The sequence below is a fragment of the Lepeophtheirus salmonis genome, chromosome 10 (genome assembly GCF_016086655.4).
Source record: "Lepeophtheirus salmonis chromosome 10, UVic_Lsal_1.4, whole genome shotgun sequence".
Classification (NCBI taxonomy): Eukaryota; Metazoa; Arthropoda; class Copepoda; order Siphonostomatoida; family Caligidae; genus Lepeophtheirus; species Lepeophtheirus salmonis.
In genome coordinates, this window is record NC_052140.2 from 11266180 (window position 1) to 11285209 (window position 19030).

Here is a 19030-nt window from a genome sequence, read left to right on the forward strand (position 1 = left end):
TGTCGAAGTCGTAGGTTATGCATATGATATCCTTCTATTAATATGTGTTAAGATCGTAGTACCCTTGTCAATGGGATGCAGGATGCAATAGATTTTGGTTCTTGAATGGGGGAAAACAAATTGGCTCAACTTCAATCCATCAAAATCAAGTTCCCTAGTCTTCTCAAAAGTATAAAAATTAAGATCTAAATACTTTCCACAGTTATATATGGATGGAAAATTTATAAAATATGCAACACAAATGAAGAAACTAGGTATGGAGTTTTATCAAGGACTCAGTTTTTTTCCGAACACTTGAAAGAAAAAGCTGTGAAGGGTTACTGTATATGGAACATGGTAAATTTAGTTATAGGACAAATGTGAGGGTTAGCCTCCGATAAAGTTTTCTGGCTCTACGACTCCATGGTCAGACCCTTCTTGTTTGGGGGCACACCGTTATTAATAAGATAGATGGACAAAGAAAATTTAACCCCCTCACAGAAAATCACTCTTGGGCATCACTCCCTTCGACCTCTACCTTCAAGCACAAGTAACAAAGTCAAGATGGAGAACAAAGCATTTTCTCCGAGGCACCTGAGATGGTGTGATTGATCTTCCAAGGAGCCGTGGGCATTGTTTTCTAAGGGATAAAATACATGATCAAGTTGAATTGAATAAAATAATTGAATAAATCACCTGCAATCGTATCTGGGTCGACAACACCCTGATAAAATTATACATACGGGCAGATCCAAGGATGAGAAATGCAATGTAGATGCGGGATAGGCCATCCCTCGAGTTGACACGTCATTTCAGCAATCATCAGTATCATGAAATAACGAAGTATTGGTCTTCCAAACAGAAAGAATCGCCATCACAACATTGGTGGTAGTTCTTGTAAACCCAGACAAACCATCATAAAATGTAATAATTCGATTGGATTCTCAATTGGCAATTACTGTTATTCTAAATCCGTTATAAAAAGTGATACAGTTAAGACGAACAAAGAAATATTAAACGTTATAAAGTATACAACAAACATATATCTCGATTGGTGCAAAGGCCATTCAGATATTGCAGGAAACGAAATTGGCAGACCATCTTGCAAAGAGTACTACTAAAAGTCAAAATCGTTGTGTTAGCTACATAAAGAAAATAGTGGGTGACTTCTTCTTCGAAGTTTGGTACAATAGGGTGTGTGAACTAAAGATTGTCGGGTTGGAAAAAGCAGTGTATTTCATTCACGACAAAGCATGGAAAGACGGACCATCGACCAATGAACCCTCCTTTCTTCTTGATTACTTCGTGCATCCTTCTAGGCATGTTAGTAGCAATATTCTCCAGGACTCTGGGATCCAAAGTTTCCCATACAGATTTAACCTGTTTGACTAGCCTCTCCTTTTATTCTTAAGAGGTCAGACTGTTAAACTTATTCTTCATGATGCCCCACAGATGTTTGATTGGATTCAAGTTAGGAAAGGTCTCAGACCATTGACCTTTCTCTCAAAAGCCAGGTATATGCTCTGAACACCATATTTGAGTAGATTTTTAAGGATAACAGGGAGCGTTATGTTGCAAAAATAAACCATAAACATAAGTTTATTTATTTTTTTATAACCATTATTTATTCTCAACCAAAGCAGGGGAACATTGTCATTATCAATTTCTCCCTCCTTTTCGTATCTTAAATAACCCCTTACCAAATCATATCAGAAGCTGTTTCGAGCCCGTTTGGCAACGGGCTCTCTTTTTACGAATTCCAAACACTCCTTGGAAAAAGAAAGATAGTGTAGTTTCAGTAAAGACAAAGTGGAAATGGTTCTCACCTCTTCATGGGTTGCCGGGAGTTATAGGAGCTACGAGACAAATTCAAGGAAAGGATTAAGGAAGGCTACGGAGTCAAACTGAAGGAGAGGGGCTGGCATTTCTTGATGTCTCCAGAAGCTGATGAATACATGAAGATCAAGACCCTTATTATGTGTTTTCTTTGTAATGTTTACACAAATAAATGCCGCGAAGTTTTAGTCAAACAGTTCAGTAATACAGTAATGGATTGATGAAGAAAAGAAATCACTCGCATTCCTCCGCTGCTAACACCTGTCTCACTAGAGTCAAAAGTGTTTCCAGTTTTTTTGTTTTTTTTTTCATTATTGGTTGGTGTTGCCCTTTTTTTTATAATTTACCTGTTTTATGGGGGGTGAGAAGAAGGATAATTTGGAAAGGAATAGAACAGAAGATGAAAAAAATGAATGAAAGTAGTTTCTATTTTCTTAACTTTATACACCTCTTCAGATGCTTCCATGTAAAAATAGCTTATATTATACTTCAATTCATGTGTTTTGATATGCATTTTATTATTAATATGTACTTTACTTAATTATTGATAATAATTATGTTCGCCTGTTTGGCTGAGAAAAAATAATAGTAATTAAAAAAAAAAACAGACATAATTTACTTCAAGATTTCCGAGATGAATATATACCCTTATCTCCCTTTAATTATAAAATGGACAAAAATGCACGTAATATATTTTTTAAATCAGTAGCTTTTAAATTTGTTGGTTCATTGATTTTCAGTCCGTGGCATGGTCATAATATATAAATTAGAAATAATACGAAAATATTGACTTTGTACTTAAAATAATTTTCTAAATTAATATCTTAAAAATGTTGAAACGATTAAAGATATCAATTAATTATAATAATCTCTTTCTTAAGGTTTAAAGCTATAAAAATATCCATATACAAGGATACTAGGAAAACTGTCCTAGGGAACATTGCCCGTGGAAGATTGCCCTAGATATTATTTATGACAAATATCTAAACAAAGATGTTTCTTCTGTTCCCAAATCGTGAGTAATATTATTGCAATACAATTTCCTTGGAATTTTGTAAATTCAATCCAATCTTCTACGAAATTGATATAGAGGATTGGTAAGACGGAGGGGGTGGAATGAGTAGCTTAGGGCCCTTAAAATATGGTTGAATACCCTACACTCTCGAAATGATCAGAGGGTAGTGTGGGATTGATAAAAACCACCGCCTATATATCAAAGGAACCCCTGTAATACCAAAAAATAGCTCCAAGCTTTGGGATAACGCAAGGTACTTGGGGGAATCCCTGAATCCTTAAAAATCACTGCCAATTAATCCAAGAAACCCCTCTATTAGCAAAAAATAGCTTAAGCCTACGCTTTTCAAATTGAAAACCGCATTTTTACGCCATTTTAACTTTTTTCTTTTTGATGCTAATTTACATGCAAATAACATTATTTGCACATCAATAATCATGTAAATTTTGTAATAAGTACTCTCATTTTTAGATTATTATTTTTTTACCTTTTTTAAAGGTTAGAGAATCTATAATAATACTTTATAAATTTGCAATAATGTGTTATTATTCATCATGAAGTTTGAAAAAAATACGAGCAATTTTTCTCTAGGGGAATCATCCACAGGCAATTTTCTCAGAAGCAGTTTTCCTCCCACGATATAGAAGACCATAAAAGGTCGTATTTTTAATGTCTAATAATACAAAACTCAATTTGTTATTTATCTCCTAATATTAGGAAATTAGAAGCCCCAAAAGAAAAGAAAAAAACCCATTAAGTTTACACATTTGTAAGCTATCTGTAAATTAGAACAAGATATATGAATGTTGAAAATATTATTTAGTCTCTGTCTCCAAAGACTGAAATATTCCTTGTAATACATTATGTTTATTATATATATATGGTCCCCCTTCTATTGAAATGCTTAATAATCATATAGTTGACGTTGCCAAATTTTTAGGGAATGTAACTTTATGAATTTATGAGTCATTAACAAATTTTGGAATTAATCATTATCGAGGTTTCAAAAAAAATGTTTTCATGGTGCCTTATTAGTTATCCACCTCTATGATAAATAGGAATAGCAGACATGAACCAAGAGTGGGACTGTGTCTTATATTATCGCAAATAAGTCTTGCTTCATAATAATTTATAAATAATAAATCTCTCTAAGGTCCTTTTAACCCTCGGCTTAAAAATGTTGATTGATAATATAAAGAACATACCCTAACATTAACAGGCGAGCTGACAAAATTCAAAGAAAACATTGTTGAGTGAATTATTCATGTAGGGGTCACTTCATTGGCCCGTGTTGCTAATTTCCTAAAACAAGGCCCACCAATCCTCCTGTTTATAAGAATTGGTTAGGCAAAAATAAACAAAAATGAACACAAAGTTTGGTTCTGACAAGGCGTTGAAAGAACCTCAAAATAGAAGAAGAAGGAATCAACCTGAAAACTTATATTTGGTGATGAAAATCTGGTGTAGTTTTCAGCTGGCTCGTATATTGAAATTGGTAATCTTATTTTATTTTATATTCCTTACTATTTCATTTCTGAGTAGTGAACATCCCTTTCTAAATGGACTCAATTATATTCAAACCCCGATTCAACATTGTTGTGTGCTAATAAAAGACAAGGTGCAACCTTAAGGAGTTATAATTGTAAGTCCGTATTAGACTCATAGTAGAATTGGGGATCGATATTGGAGTAATTCAACAAATGATCTTGTTTATACCCTTTCTTCCTTCCTCTCTTGTCACAGCTGATTGCAGCTGATCAAATAAAAGGTCATGAGCATTATTCTTTTTCTCCACCAAAAAATTCTTCAAATTGTCAGGGTTACCATGTTGCTTTTTGGTTATTTTTTTTAATGACCATTCTACTAGATTTTCATCATAAATCATGATAATATATTCATGCAAATCAAGAAGGACTCCTCTTCTCATAGGTCCGAACAAAACAATCGGGAAATATATGGACTCAAATAAGTATTTTGTCATTTGGATTTCTTTTTTTTCAATTTTTTTTTAAATTGAAAAATTTAATTTAATTTTCAATCAAATTCTTTTTTAGATATGGTAATTATTTTTTAGCAGTTTCCTTAGTTATTTAACACATATCTATTCATGAATTTCACTAATACATTATAATATTCCATCGATATAAAATCCTCTTTACGCAGAGTATAATTCTCCTAATTCTTCCTCAAAGAGAAACAACATCACCCATAGTAATACTCAAAATTTCATTCGCTTTATTCAAATGTTTTGTAGATTCTTTTTCAAATTTTAAATGATTTTCCACCGCAGCAGTTTTTGCCAAAATGATTCCTTCATAACTCCATGGGTGAAGAGAATATTTTTTATAATACTGAATCAGTTTTCTTCCGAAATGAACTACATTTGTAGCCAATTGAGCCTCACTGGTACTAGAACCCCCTTTTCCCTTCCCTTCTTTCCAATCTTCCCACCAATTCTGAAATATGGATTCTGTTGTTTTTACATAGCAAATATGCAAGGGATGAAAGTCATTCATATCCATTAATTTGAGACAAAATTTTGCAACGTCCATGGGAATGTTTTCTTGTGCCAAATAGTCTTCCACAATCTCCAATGCCTCTAAATAATCCGTAATAGTTCTTTCAGAGCCTATGGATTCATTTCCACAAGTTTCGCAGCGGAGAGACTTGTAGTTTTCTGGCTTGGGTTTACATCCAATAGGGACAAATCCTTCTTTTATGAGTTCTTTGTTTTTCTTGTAGCAGTGCACACACTTTAGACTAAACATGGAAGTCTCCCATGTAGCACTGTTGCATCTAAAACACTCACAAAAAAAGTAATAGTTCCTTAATAAATGTCTTTGTCGATGTTCTTTACTCTCCATTAAGTTAATATAGGATATATAAACTTTGGATACATCTTTTTTTGGCATATCAATGAGTGAGCGGACTACTATATTTTTATCCTCAAAGGAAACGGACGCAGTTGGTACACACGAATGGTTCATGATGGACGGACCCAGATATAATGCATATCCAATATTGTCCTATAATATAAAAAAAATTATTCGTTTAAAAAATAGGAATTATATATATTAATTAATGTAAAGTTTAATATATTGTATCTACACATTAGTGTCTTGTTAATATCATATTTTACTAAATTGCTATTTATGAAGAATATAAATGCGTTCCATATCTAAAGCAATCACATAAATTTAATATAGATGAAAGCCCTAATATGATTTATCAAGTAATATTAACTGTAGGGGAGACCAGGCACATTTTTGATACTTTTATGTTGGTGAAAATATAATTACATGTTGTAACTGTTCCCATGGTTAGGATCTGAGTCAAATGTTGACCCTCTTTTAGTGAATATCCTTTTTATTACGGTGATTTAGTGAAGTGGTTAAAAAAATCAAACGGATTTAATTATATGATAAACAGTTTCAAGATCTTTAAATCTATCTTTTTAATCTTTCAGACTTTATCATCCTTATTTCCTCTCAATTTAAGTACAATGAGCCAGTCTGACGTCTTTAGAGTTATGTTAAGTCTATTGGTAATTATATTCTCGACCATCAACTATAGAGGTCTCAAACGATCACAGAAAGAAAATAGATGGAACGAAGGTTCTACCGCTTCTTTACAGAAAAATATCCCTTTCCGTTTCATTTGATATGTTGGTGTATATCGAAGATGTCACCGGCTTGTACTGTAGCCACTTCTGTGGCCATGCTGTAAAAGAATTTGAGTGTATTATTCATGGATTATTCATGGACCAAGCCTCTTCTTCCAAAATTAAGTTTCTACCAGCATTTCGATCAGGATTGATTTTTTTTTTTTTTTTTTTCTTTTCCTTTCCACTGAACAAATTCCTATAAAGAAGGGGATTGGTGGGCCTTGTTGTAGGAAATTAGGAGCACGAATCATGGAAGTTACTCATGTGTGAAGAATTCAGTTTGCAATTTTTCCTAAAAATCTTTTTCAGCTATTCTATTGAAGTTAGGGTTATGTTCTTTATTGTACTGATCGACAGTTCTAAGGCGTGGATAGTTTATTCATTTTGCACTTGTAAATATCAATTAAAATGCTAAAAATATTTATATATGAATATTAGACACTGAGAAAAAAGAAATGGGGTTTGGGGTTTCATCCGAATACTTTTTTCTTCTTATAGTAAAACATTATATTTTTATTTTTGATAAAAATGTCTTTGAAATATTCATTACTTTATGTAATTTTGATAATTAAATTAGGCTGTGTCCATTTATATAAAATAATAACTGCATTTTTTTTATTACAATCTAATTAACATTTAAAGTTCTTAGTCAGTTAAAATACATACTAATCTTGGATATAAGTATATTGTTTATATACGTTAACTTTTTTCTACGTACAAAGGAGATTCAATTCCCCCAGCACCTCACTTACCTCCCACCCGTTCTCTGTCTCCGACACATTCTCATACAGCGTGTCCCTACGTACGGAAATAGTGGTTGTGTTGGAGAGTATAAAGCTTTAAACCAAGTAGCAAAAAGAGACTGTTAGCCTGAGGAGTTACAATTGTTCAGCGTTTTAACACTTTTTAGCAAGATTCATTTTTTGTGCTAGCCATCTTCTAAATTGAAGTAGTTACTTGAGAAGGTCGTTTAACATTCAATGTATTAAAGCAAATTAAGATACACTTATATTTACAAAATAGATCACTGAGCATAAACATCTTAAGTATCTTTCCTGTCCAACAAACATACTTGCATTGAAATGTAAAATTATAACATGGGATAGAAAAATACGCCAAAGGATGAAAAACTTCAACACTTTGTATAAATTAAATTTATGTATTTTAATACGTGAGTTTTGACAAAATTATATCAACTGATTGCAAAAGCATCCATAATTTCAAATGATATAATTGATAGCAGAAACAGTCAACAACTGACTACCTTATTAGAAAAATATTGTGTCGACAAAAAATTAACTTTACTCTTCAAAATCAGCTTGTATCAAATATATCATAGACAAATTTGACAAAAAAAGTATTATATTTTTTTCAAATAACTGCATCATATTATACAACTAGCGATATTATCGTGTGTCGACAACAGGCAAACTTTGTTCCTCTAATAAAGAAGATTAGTATTACTCCCTTCTTCTGTTTCAATATTAAGGCACTGAGTCTTTATCTGCACACTACAATGTTTGCTATTTTATAAAGTTGACCAAATTCAAAATTATAATGGATCACGAGATGCTTTTAGGTGTTGGTAATGACATGCTAGTTTTTTTTCTGTGTCATCAAAAACCGTCACCCTCCATCTGGTCACAGTTTCAGTGTACTAGAAGTACTTCCAAATGAAGTCAAATTAAATATATATATATATATATTATTATAAATATGGCCTAGGAAAAGAAAAAAATATTTTATAATTTTTTTGACTTTATTATGTAGTCGGTCTTGTAAGGTACAATTCATGTAAGTAACTATTGACAATATACAAATATAAATAAATAATTAGGGATTTTCTATTTATTCAGTAACTTATATTATTAATTTTTTTCAAAAACAAATTACAAATGGGCATAAACATATAAAGGAACAAGCCACATAGAATTACTAACACAAAATGAATGTATCAAATAACATATAAAAATTAATTCAATTTAGGTAACTATTTGAACGTAAATTTAGAAACATTTTTGTTACAAAAATTGCCTTGCTTGACCTTTTTGTCTACTTTTAAGATCTTCTAAGATGATGTCAACTGATTTTTTTTCTTGTCCTAAAGTTTGAATCGAACAGAGCACGTATAAGAACATTTTCTGGATGTGCAAGGAGATCAATGATCAATGAGATCAATTTTTTCATTTCTTTCTTCAGAGTTGAGATGTTGTTTTGTTTGATTCATAGAAAAAAAAAATTGTTTGATCCGTGAATCTTTTATATGAAGGAATGTAGGACAACATACACATATAAAATCATCATTATAACAAGTCCAACAAGGTCCGGATTTTTTAAATGTATAATCTTAAAAGAGTAGCAGCAGTGATAATCAATCTACTTTGCACTCTTTCAGGATGTTTTTTAAGAAAATTGTCAGATACATAATGCGGCCTTTTGTACAATCTGACGAATACAGTTGATCTCCGTTCAAACATTTATAAAAATATTCATTTATGTCCAGCACACCTCCTGTGATAGCTTTTGTTTTCCTTTCATAGTATTCAATTTTTGTTCAATTTGTAAAATTATTTCCCCTTGATATTTATTAGTCTGTACAGGGTTATCATCACTTCGAATAGCTCTGAGGGAATTGAAACTGTCAGATTTGAAAATTATGACAAGTAACTAATTAACAAAGACTAGTGGTTTTCCAGATATTGGCGTGAAATGATTTAAGTATATAGTTTTCGGCTCTTTAAAAACAGTAATATATTCTTCCAGGATTTCTTTTTTAGGAAATTGAGAAGAACATTTTATTTTATCGTTGCTTTCATCAAATTTGCTACATATAAAAATATAGTTTAGAACACACGACCATAGTTAGTGAAAGTGCATAGATAACGAGGGGACTAACGGTAGTTTTCGGCTCTTTAAAAACAGTAATATATTCTTCCAGGATTTCTTTTTTAGGAAATTGAGAAGAACATTTTATTTTATCGTTGCTTTCATCAAATTTGCTACATATAAATACTTTTTTTCTTTGTGAGTGTGGAGTAGCTAATTACAATATTTTTTTATTCGATAAAATATTTTTGTTGAGAAGAGCAAATTTTCTGAACTAGAAGGCTTAAGATATTTCTATAAAGCATTGGTGTAGGCAGTTGGAGCTATGACGGACCAACGATATCTCACGAGTACTTGACTGGATTATGAGAGATTTCCATGTGTTTTTTTTTTTAGTGAAGTATATTTCTCTTCATGAGAAGAATCATTACAAATTACTAAATTTATCGAAAAAATTAGAAAATGTTTTCTTCCTTTCGTATGCCATACCTGTAATAAGACTTTTTTTTTAACTTGACTTAATTTCGAAGTAGTTTCGGTACACTGGAACTTTGACTGGATGGAGGGTAACGGTTTTTGATGGCAACGAAAAAAAAATTAGGGTCTTATTTCCAACACCTAAACACATTTTGTGATCAATGATAATTTTGAATTTGGTCAACTTTACAAAGTAGCAAACAGTCTACTGCACACACATGTGGTGGCATTGTCATTTTTTAGATGAAGTTGTCTTACAGGTCTAAGATATTATCCATACACTCAAAAATAAAGTGTCGGCATACAGGCAAACATTGATTTATTAAAATAGACAATGATACATGTCTTATGCATGGATATCTTTTAGATGTTAGACAAAAGGGATTGCTCCAACAGTTCCAAATCTCCCCGACTGCTATAAAAATGTAATAAGCTTAGATATATTTGCCTATTAAAACGTGGATGTCATATCATATGACCTACATAAACTCGTATTAATGACCTTGATATAATTTTAATAGAAATAATAACTAATAAAATTACAAAGAATGTACTGAATCCATTAATTATTATTTTTTGTTTCAAGTACAAATAAATAGAACATTAAAATTCTCAACTATGACTGGGGACAACATTGCATTATCTATTTGAGTGACTGTGGAAGTTAATGCAAAATTGAATAATATAATTTATGCTAATCCATTTGACCTTAATGACAAATAGAGTAGTATACATTATGACCTAGAAAGGGACGGAGACTTTTTTTATTTGCAATCTGATGAGTGTTTTTTATATCACAAAACTAAAATATTTAATTCTTCAATAGAGAATATCTAAGCATTACCAGTGCGTGTGATCATAAATGACGGAGAATAAAACTGAAGAGCTGTTGAGAAGCTACATTCCAGACTTTGTCCTTAATAAGGAGTGGGATTTGTGTGTTTTTTTATTGTTTTTTTTCTATTATTCAACTTCCTAATAAAAAAATTTATAACAAAATATTAGAATACCCATAAATTTAGCTAGGTATAAAATAAAAAAATATAGTTTAGAACACACGACCATAGTTAGTGAAAGTGCATAGATAACGAGGGGACTAACGGTTTGGTAAGTACTTTATTTATAAACATTGAAACGTCCTTCCATTATTCGAGAAGCCGTGCATTTATTTTTATTCCTCTCCAAGCCAGACTCTCAAGCCCTTCCAGAATAGATTGGTTTTCATTTTTTATCCCGTAATAATATATACATTTTTTGATGTAAAAGATGTATTTGAACAGAGGTGAAGTTGATACTAGCCAAACTGAAGGCTCAAAAGTAACCTATAGTGTTCTAGAACAAGAGCTTCTACTATTCTGATGATTGTATTAATTATCTTTATCTCCCATGTGCTTATAGCTAATCCAATGAAAAGTCATGACAGCTAAATTACTCTTTTTTTTATAACGTTCTTCAAATTGTAAGGATTACAATTCTGATACTCAGTTTTTTTTAATCTTATAAGCCGAAAATGTCATATTTTATATATCCCTAATGACATTGGTGTATGTGTTAGGAATAACACTGATTTCCCTCAAAAATGAATTGCTGCTCTTTAATTGATACATCATTAAAATTTTCAGAACTTAAACTCTGTTCATACGTAACCAATAAATTAATCAACAAATCTTACTTAGCCCACTTTTTGTGTATTGAAAATAAAATCAATTACAATTGTAACAAAAAGAATTACATTTGTAAAGGACATTTTAAAGTCTATAAAAAATAACAAAATTTCTTATCATCTCTCTTCTTTTTTTGACATCCCTGAAGACGTCTTTCAATTTCTTATAATTGTTTGAGACTTGTTGGTTTGTCACTACATTATAAGGAACTTATAACAGTATATAGTATATAAATTTAGTTCAGTGACACTTGAATCAGATGAGAAATGGATGTACCAAAAATATTTTATAACATTATTTTTTTTATTTTAGACACTATCAAATATATATTTTAATATTATCTAAAAAAAAAAGAAGTCATAAATCGACCCCATAGAGGCGGTATAAAAATCCACGGCAAAATGATTATCGTTTATTTTATTGTTGAATCTCCAACTGTTGATTCCTTGCTGGGATCCATGCTCGAGATAATGATTCAAATCCAGGTTGGAGGATGTGGTTGAAGTTAGAGATGGTTAGTTTGAGTGATGGACTTCACTATAAATCCCGTCATGTAAGAGCAGAGCATTTGTGAATTGCAGAATTAATTTAGGCAAATAAATTGTGTTAAACATTATCTGTAATAAGTTGTTTTTTTTAATGTTCCCTTAATTGGTTAGATGGAGTTGCACTGATTAAGTATAAGTAACCATTATAGTAATACAATTACTCCATCTAACCTTGGAATCTTTTTGTGAAATCCTCATATTTTACATAAAGTATTATACATTTTTTGTCTGTAGGAACGCACATTGAGTTTAAGAGAATAATATCTTCTGAGCGCGTTGTCACTGAGCTATGGTAATTTGAAATCCGTCACAAGTTTAGACCTTAATAACTTGGCACCCCTAAGACCTATTCTTATGAAGATATGCTAAATAGATTCAGCACCTATCTATTTAAGAATAAATACAAAATCCTTCTAATGTCCTCTGAAAACGAACTCCATACGGTCATTATGTACGTCTGTGCCGGGCGTACGTACAATAAGATCATTGGGTTTATGAAGCAGCCTTAATCAACTGTTTACGATATTAGTATGGCTTTCAAGGAGTTTGAGGGTTAAGAAACCCTACGAGGAAGACCCATGATCGATCTGAGAACAAAAACTGCACCTCATAATTAATGAAGGAAAGGAAAAAGAAAAAGAAATGGGGCATCCTAGTTCGCCGTATTGGTGCCCCTATGACCACTTTATTTGTTGAGCGTCTTTGAGAAAGGGCCAATAAACGTGCATGTAACACTATTAGCTCATTTCAGGCCTCCATTCTCGAGGTAGTAGCCAACATGGACAAGGAGTTCTTCATCAAGGTCTGTGCCAGGTTGGAGGCGGTGGTTGAAGCTGGAGGTGGATGTTTTCAGTGATGGACTTCATTATAAACTCCATTATGTAAGTGCAAAAGATTTGTGAATTGCTGAATTAATTTTGGCAAATAAATTGTTTTTACATTATCCGGATTTAAAATCCCTACTCTGTATATGTCTATTTTGGTTCATTTTTTAAAAGTTATTAAATTTATATTTGCAAAGTGTTATACAACATATTTTATGCACACATTTAATATTCATGAATGAAAAATTTGTACCAGAATGAATGTGTGTCAAGCACTATGTAATAAATTAAAAATCCTTGTAGTTCTTAGAAGCAACCATAAACACATACTCAAACGTATCAAAATAAATAAGATATAAGATATTCAAGGAGATCAAGACAGAGCTTAAATGTACTTTTATAAGAAAGCAGAAAATGTGTTTTCTTCCTTTCAATTTATAAAAATTATTATTATTCACGTCAGATCTGGTATAATTTATAATATTTTATGTACTATTTTATCATGAACAGGAATTATATTCCTAGTAAATTCCTTCTTGGATATTTCCTCCCCATTTTGAAGAGGGATATTTTGTGACGTCATGGGGTCTATTTGTCTGAACTACTAAGAAGAACTTGTTTAATGGAGTGGAAGGGTGGACTGGTCATTCGGGACTGGAGATGACTAGGGATGTATGAGAGATATAAATGATCTATGGTATTTAAGGATTAGAAATGAAGTCATCATATATATTTAATAGTGAGTAGGAATTGAAACCCTGGATACTGTTGGTACCTTATGCGAGAGATCTAAATCTTGTAGCTGATCTTCCCCTGTTATTGAGTTTTGTCAATCATTACAATATATTTAAGAAATATTATGCCTTACATTTTGTAGTTGCTACTTGAATATATGTTTTTTATTCGAGAAAGCTGCAATCATTTTTTTTTTTTTTAATTCTTGAAAATGAATAACTAGTGCGAGAAAGACAAAGATTAACTGATGAGGATTTTTTTGGAGGTTCAATATAATTCTTTCTTCGATTTTGAGTGGAATTGAGTATCAACATCGGAGTAATTCCAACCTATAACATTCCTAGATACGGAGTGGAATTTGTGTGGTTGTTTTTTTTCCTTCATCTCATAACTACTCTTAATTAATTTAATACATTTTAAACGTCATGAGAGCTTTAAAAGTTTTCTACCAAATATTCTTCAAGTTATCAGGGTGACAATTCCATTTTTTCTTTTTCATTTTTTTTATTATTTCAAACCTACAGGTACATAATTTTATTTTTATCTATGAGCATTACTCCTCCACATCAATCAATAGAGATAAAAATCCTGTGCATTAGGATCATCCTTAAAAAAAATAGAAACTGAAAATTAACATGGTAACCCTGAGGATTTGAAAAATGTTTTGGAAGGAATAAGCTAAAATCAGCTACTGCAAATGAGGAAGTAGAGAAATAAATAAACAAGGACAATGACCAGTATTACTCCGATGTCGATCCTTAATTCCACTCTGAGTCCAACAAGGACTCACAATTACAACTCCGCAACCAATCCTCAAGTTCATCATTGTCTTTTATGAGCACACGCCGCGATTGCTCAATCATGTTTTGAATATAATTGAACATATATGTAAATCCGTTGTGTTTTTTAGTTGGTTCGTTAATTTGTAATTGTTAATAAAAAGAAGGGATTTTATTTTCTTTAGCAGTTGTCATTATTATTTAATTCCTGAGTAGTGAACATCCTTTCATAAATGGATTCAATTATATTTAATCCTGAGGATTTGTTGCAGAGTATAGTTGAAAGTGCTTCTTGGGCTCAGAGTAGAATTGAGGATCAACATCGGAGACATTCTAGCAAATGTCATTATATATATCCTTTTTTCCTTCTTCTCTTGTCACAGCTGATTCTAGTTGATTTAAATAATCGTCATGAGCATTATTCTTTCAAAACATTCGCCAAATTGTTAGGGTTACCATGTTGAATTCCGGTTCCTTTTTTTTTTTAACATGCCGTTTCCACACTGGATTTTCACCTTTGTAATTGAATCTTGTATGAACACACACAATTGTGTAACCAGGTTTTGAATGCAGTAGGAAAGGAAGTTCACAGCTCAGGAGGTAAATAATAATGACAACAGCTAAGGACAAGAAAATTCATTCTTTTGATTATAATCCAAAAAGGCGGACTAGCTAAGAAATGCACTCGATTTACATCAATATTAATCAATAAATATGTTCCCATTTATTTCTTTGTTACCTATATGAAGTCTTAATATATAGCAGGGGTGGGCAACCTATGGTACGCGTGCCACTGCTGGCACGCAACGGCATATTCACTGCCACGTGCAAATTAGTCCATAGTCATGTAGTTTGTATATGTTTTTTACCATTATTGTTGACATTGATTAGAAATGTTGAAGTTAACACTCCATGTATCAAAGCTTGCCTACCCCTGATATATAGTATATTTAAGTATCACTGAATTGTGTTATAATTTTATCGACTGCAGTTGCTTGCTTCAGTTTTTAAGTAGGATTAGACCATTTTTGGAATTTGTATTTTATTTTTGCGATTTATGTATGTAGAAGTAGAATTTTTTGATCTTTTGCATCATCAAGCGAATGTAATTGATTATGTTGATCCAGTTAAACCTTCTTGTAAAATATTATTTGTGGGACACTTTTTGAATGAGAAATTTCCCATTCTCTTGGTCATTTGGAATTTGTTTTTCAAGGGATGAAGGTCACAGAATTGGTGAAGAACATTGCTTACGACGGGGATACCTTCATCAAATGGCTTCAAAATTGTGATCTTTTGAGAAGAAAGATAGATTGCTTGGAGTGACAGAGGTCATGTAGTAAGTTATTAAAAATTAATGTTCATCCAATAACAAAAAGTATTTCTGAATTATTATTCCCAAATTACTTTGAATGCTTTGGATCAAAACATTTTCTCTTGAAAGGATTATGAATTACATGAATTGGATTTTATTTAAATGTTCCTTTAATTGGTTAGATGTTATGTTTTTTTTAAATTCTTTTTTGGACATTAATTTCAACACATAGCAACTTCATAACAAAATAATAATAATAATTATAACCATGGTGACAATCACTTGTTATTCATTGTTTAAAAAAATGAGCATGGGTAAATAAAAAAGATAATAACATTTTAAGGAAAACCTGCTAAACAATTAAACAAAAAAACGAAACTATAAGACAATTCAATTCTTATTAAACCTCTCCAGTACTTTGTGGGATCTTAAGAGGAGTCTGTCCAAAGTAGTAGGTATACAAGACTTCTTACTTCTTGGGGAGTGGAGAACAAATAACACCTTTCTTATTAATTATTCTATTTTTAAGTGAAATCTATGTTTAGGTGGTGACATTACCAGCCAATCCCCAATCTTTATTTATGAATTGTAGTTTTTCTTCAAAAACTCAGTGATCCTGTGCACAATGTTAGCAACCCCTCTTGGGGAATCCCAGAACAGATATCTTTAAGTCTTTAGATTAGAGTTACAGAAATATATCTTCACTCTTGATTTATTCGTAACAAGAGCCATCCTGTAGCTGAAACCCTTTTTTGTTGAGTTCATGGGTTTTATTGAGTTTTTCAGAACATCTTCCGACGGCTTACAACCTAATCGAAGGAATCAATTATGCACCAAATCAGCCGGAGAATCAACAATTTAGCTTTCGATTGCTTTCTTGCAGACACTTGAAATACCTATGGTTTCTAACGCCATGTGACATGGGATTGGGGGCTATAAAACTAAGTAAAATTAGGCTTCATCAATTCTTTTATTCTTTTACCTAGAAAGAAGGTCGTTGGTGTGACATCTGTGGACTAGCTCCACAATTATATAATTTATAAATGCCCTGATGCCTTGAAGAATTCATCTCCAGTGTTCAACCTCTGGTTGAAGTTCAATGGTTCGTCTATTCCCAGCATAGGAAGAACGGAGCCCACAATTGATTTCCATCAATTGTTCAGTTTCTTCCAGTAAGCACTAACCATACTTGAAGACTTGGACAGTTCAGCAGGACTCATGAAAATTATTTTGTTGAATGGAGACCCCGTATTCATGTTAAAATTGTCTTTCAAACAATTGCCCAGAAATCCGAAAAGCTTCTGACTCCAATCAGCCATGTAAAGTTTAAAGATTTCCAAAAGGCTTCTATTTTTTAGACCTATACCCCACGATGAAATTGGAGCATACTGGCGGCTCTTTGAAAGATAAGCTCGCCTGGGCCCCCCTATAAATGTTTTCCTGGATGATCTGCATTTTGTCTTTAATTTTCTCTGAATAAGGAGTATACCTAAGTAAGTTGACTACTCGGGTTATTTCGACCGCATTCCATATTTTTACCCTATCTAATATATTAATAAGGTGCCTATCGTACCATGACGTAGAACTCTCTCTGCGTTAGTGCTGATTCCGATCGCTCCTTCCTCTTTAGTTATTGAGACTCCGAAGAGTTGATCTACTGGAGAACTTCAAAACATCTCTTCAAAGGTTCTTCCAGTGATGATAAAACTTTCGTTTTGCTGGTGTTGACCACTATACCCGAAGGCTCTGAAAATGATTCCAGGGTAACAAAACACCGCTCCCATATACGAAATGATCCCCTTCAAAGATCCTGTACAGACCACAGTTAACTCATCCGCATAAAATATAGGCATAGTTGTCATTTCATTCTTAGAGATAGAAAGTATGGTTTCATGTAAGTAGTCGAATGCTATAATGAAAAGGATTGGAGAGAAAGGATATCCTTCCTTGCATCCCCGAGCTATCTTCCTCGCATAAGGAGTCTTAGTTTAGAAGAAGTGTATATTAATATAGCTGATACCATATGAATCATATTCAGGGAGACTCCTAATCTTTTTAGCTGCCACAGTATATATTTATTGTAAATGGAGTCGAAGGCTTTCGTAAAAAGTACACTAGCATCCCTGAATAGTCCTTCCCATTCACCTTATCTGTATCAATAGCGTCTTGGGTCGATCATGTAATGTCATCTACTCGTCTTCCTTTCATAAAGCCCTTTTGTGATTCCGGTTTAATTGATGGAAGTGCTTGGATTATTCTATTGTTGATAATTTTTGTGTGAGGTATCAAGAAGCGTTATCGGTTTATAATTTGCTAAATTCAGTGTGTCTTTGTCTTTCTTTAGTATCAGAGTTAAAACACCTTCACTCATAAACTTTGAAATGGAACCTAAAATCCAAATCTCTTGGAAAGATGTTTCTAAGATGGGGCATGGTTTTTTTAGATATGTATCTTATAAAATTCAAACGGCAAACCCAATAACCTTGGGGATTTAAATTTTTTATTACAATTATTTTTAATATTTCTTCACATGAAATGGGGGAATCGAGCACGTTATAAACAATTTTTCCTGCTGATACTTACCAACATGATATAAATTCTCCAGTGAGAACTCTTTTCGGCACGTTTTCCATCTGAATCAAAAGGAGTAGTTACCTTGTTTTTATACCTTGTTTTTAAAGCCCCCACATTTTTAAAGATTTGAGTATAACGACTTTATCTTTATAAAGATTTATTGTATAATTTGTGTGGAGTCTTGAGTTGACTCCCCCCTTTAAAGCAACAATTATCCTCGAACTTTGAACATTTTCTTCTTCCGCAGAGAAGGGCACTAGACCCTTGATTTTTTTTCTGAATCAGCTGTGATTTAGATATTATTGCTTTGCCTTTGTTTTTATTTCGATTAATGTTATCAAGATCCTCTTGAATATCGAGTTTACTATCCCTCATCTTTTTTTGCTCTTAAATACAGTTTATTTCCTTTTCGTTGTTCGAATACAGCGATTATACCCTTGCCAACGAAAATATTCATTCAACTTTATTCTACACGTTGGAGGACTGAGCACAGGAAAAGTATATTATTGTCAAGTAAGTACCTGCATTCGTGCATAACTTTTTCTATTTCATTACGCGTTGAACTATTATTGAGGAGTGATACATTTAATTTCCAATACGTTTTAAGTTTTAGCTTAGAGATGAAATAATTTTTTAATTAATTTAATAGTTGGGGAGTGATCGGTGATATAAAGTAGAAGAGCTCTGAATTCTGTGAGGAACTTTGCTAAGTTTGATGAGACAAGAATGTAATCTAGTCTGCCTCCCATTAGTTCGCCTGATTTATTTTCTTGTAATACGTCAAATATGGGCCA

At 32.3% G+C, this 19030-nt stretch overlaps 1 protein-coding gene across 1 annotated transcript in view; it reads right to left on the reverse strand.

The window, feature by feature from the left end:
* Positions 1–4802: 4802 nt before the first annotated feature.
* LOC121125482 (N-lysine methyltransferase SMYD2) overlaps positions 4803–19030 on the reverse strand; it is a 30466-nt gene continuing 16238 nt past the window's right edge. Inside the window, exon 3 of the mRNA XM_040720675.2 lies at positions 4803–5856. Within this exon, the coding sequence (XP_040576609.1) occupies positions 5017–5856 (840 nt within the window). The 3' untranslated portion in view covers positions 4803–5016. The remainder of the gene's footprint in view (positions 5857–19030) is intronic.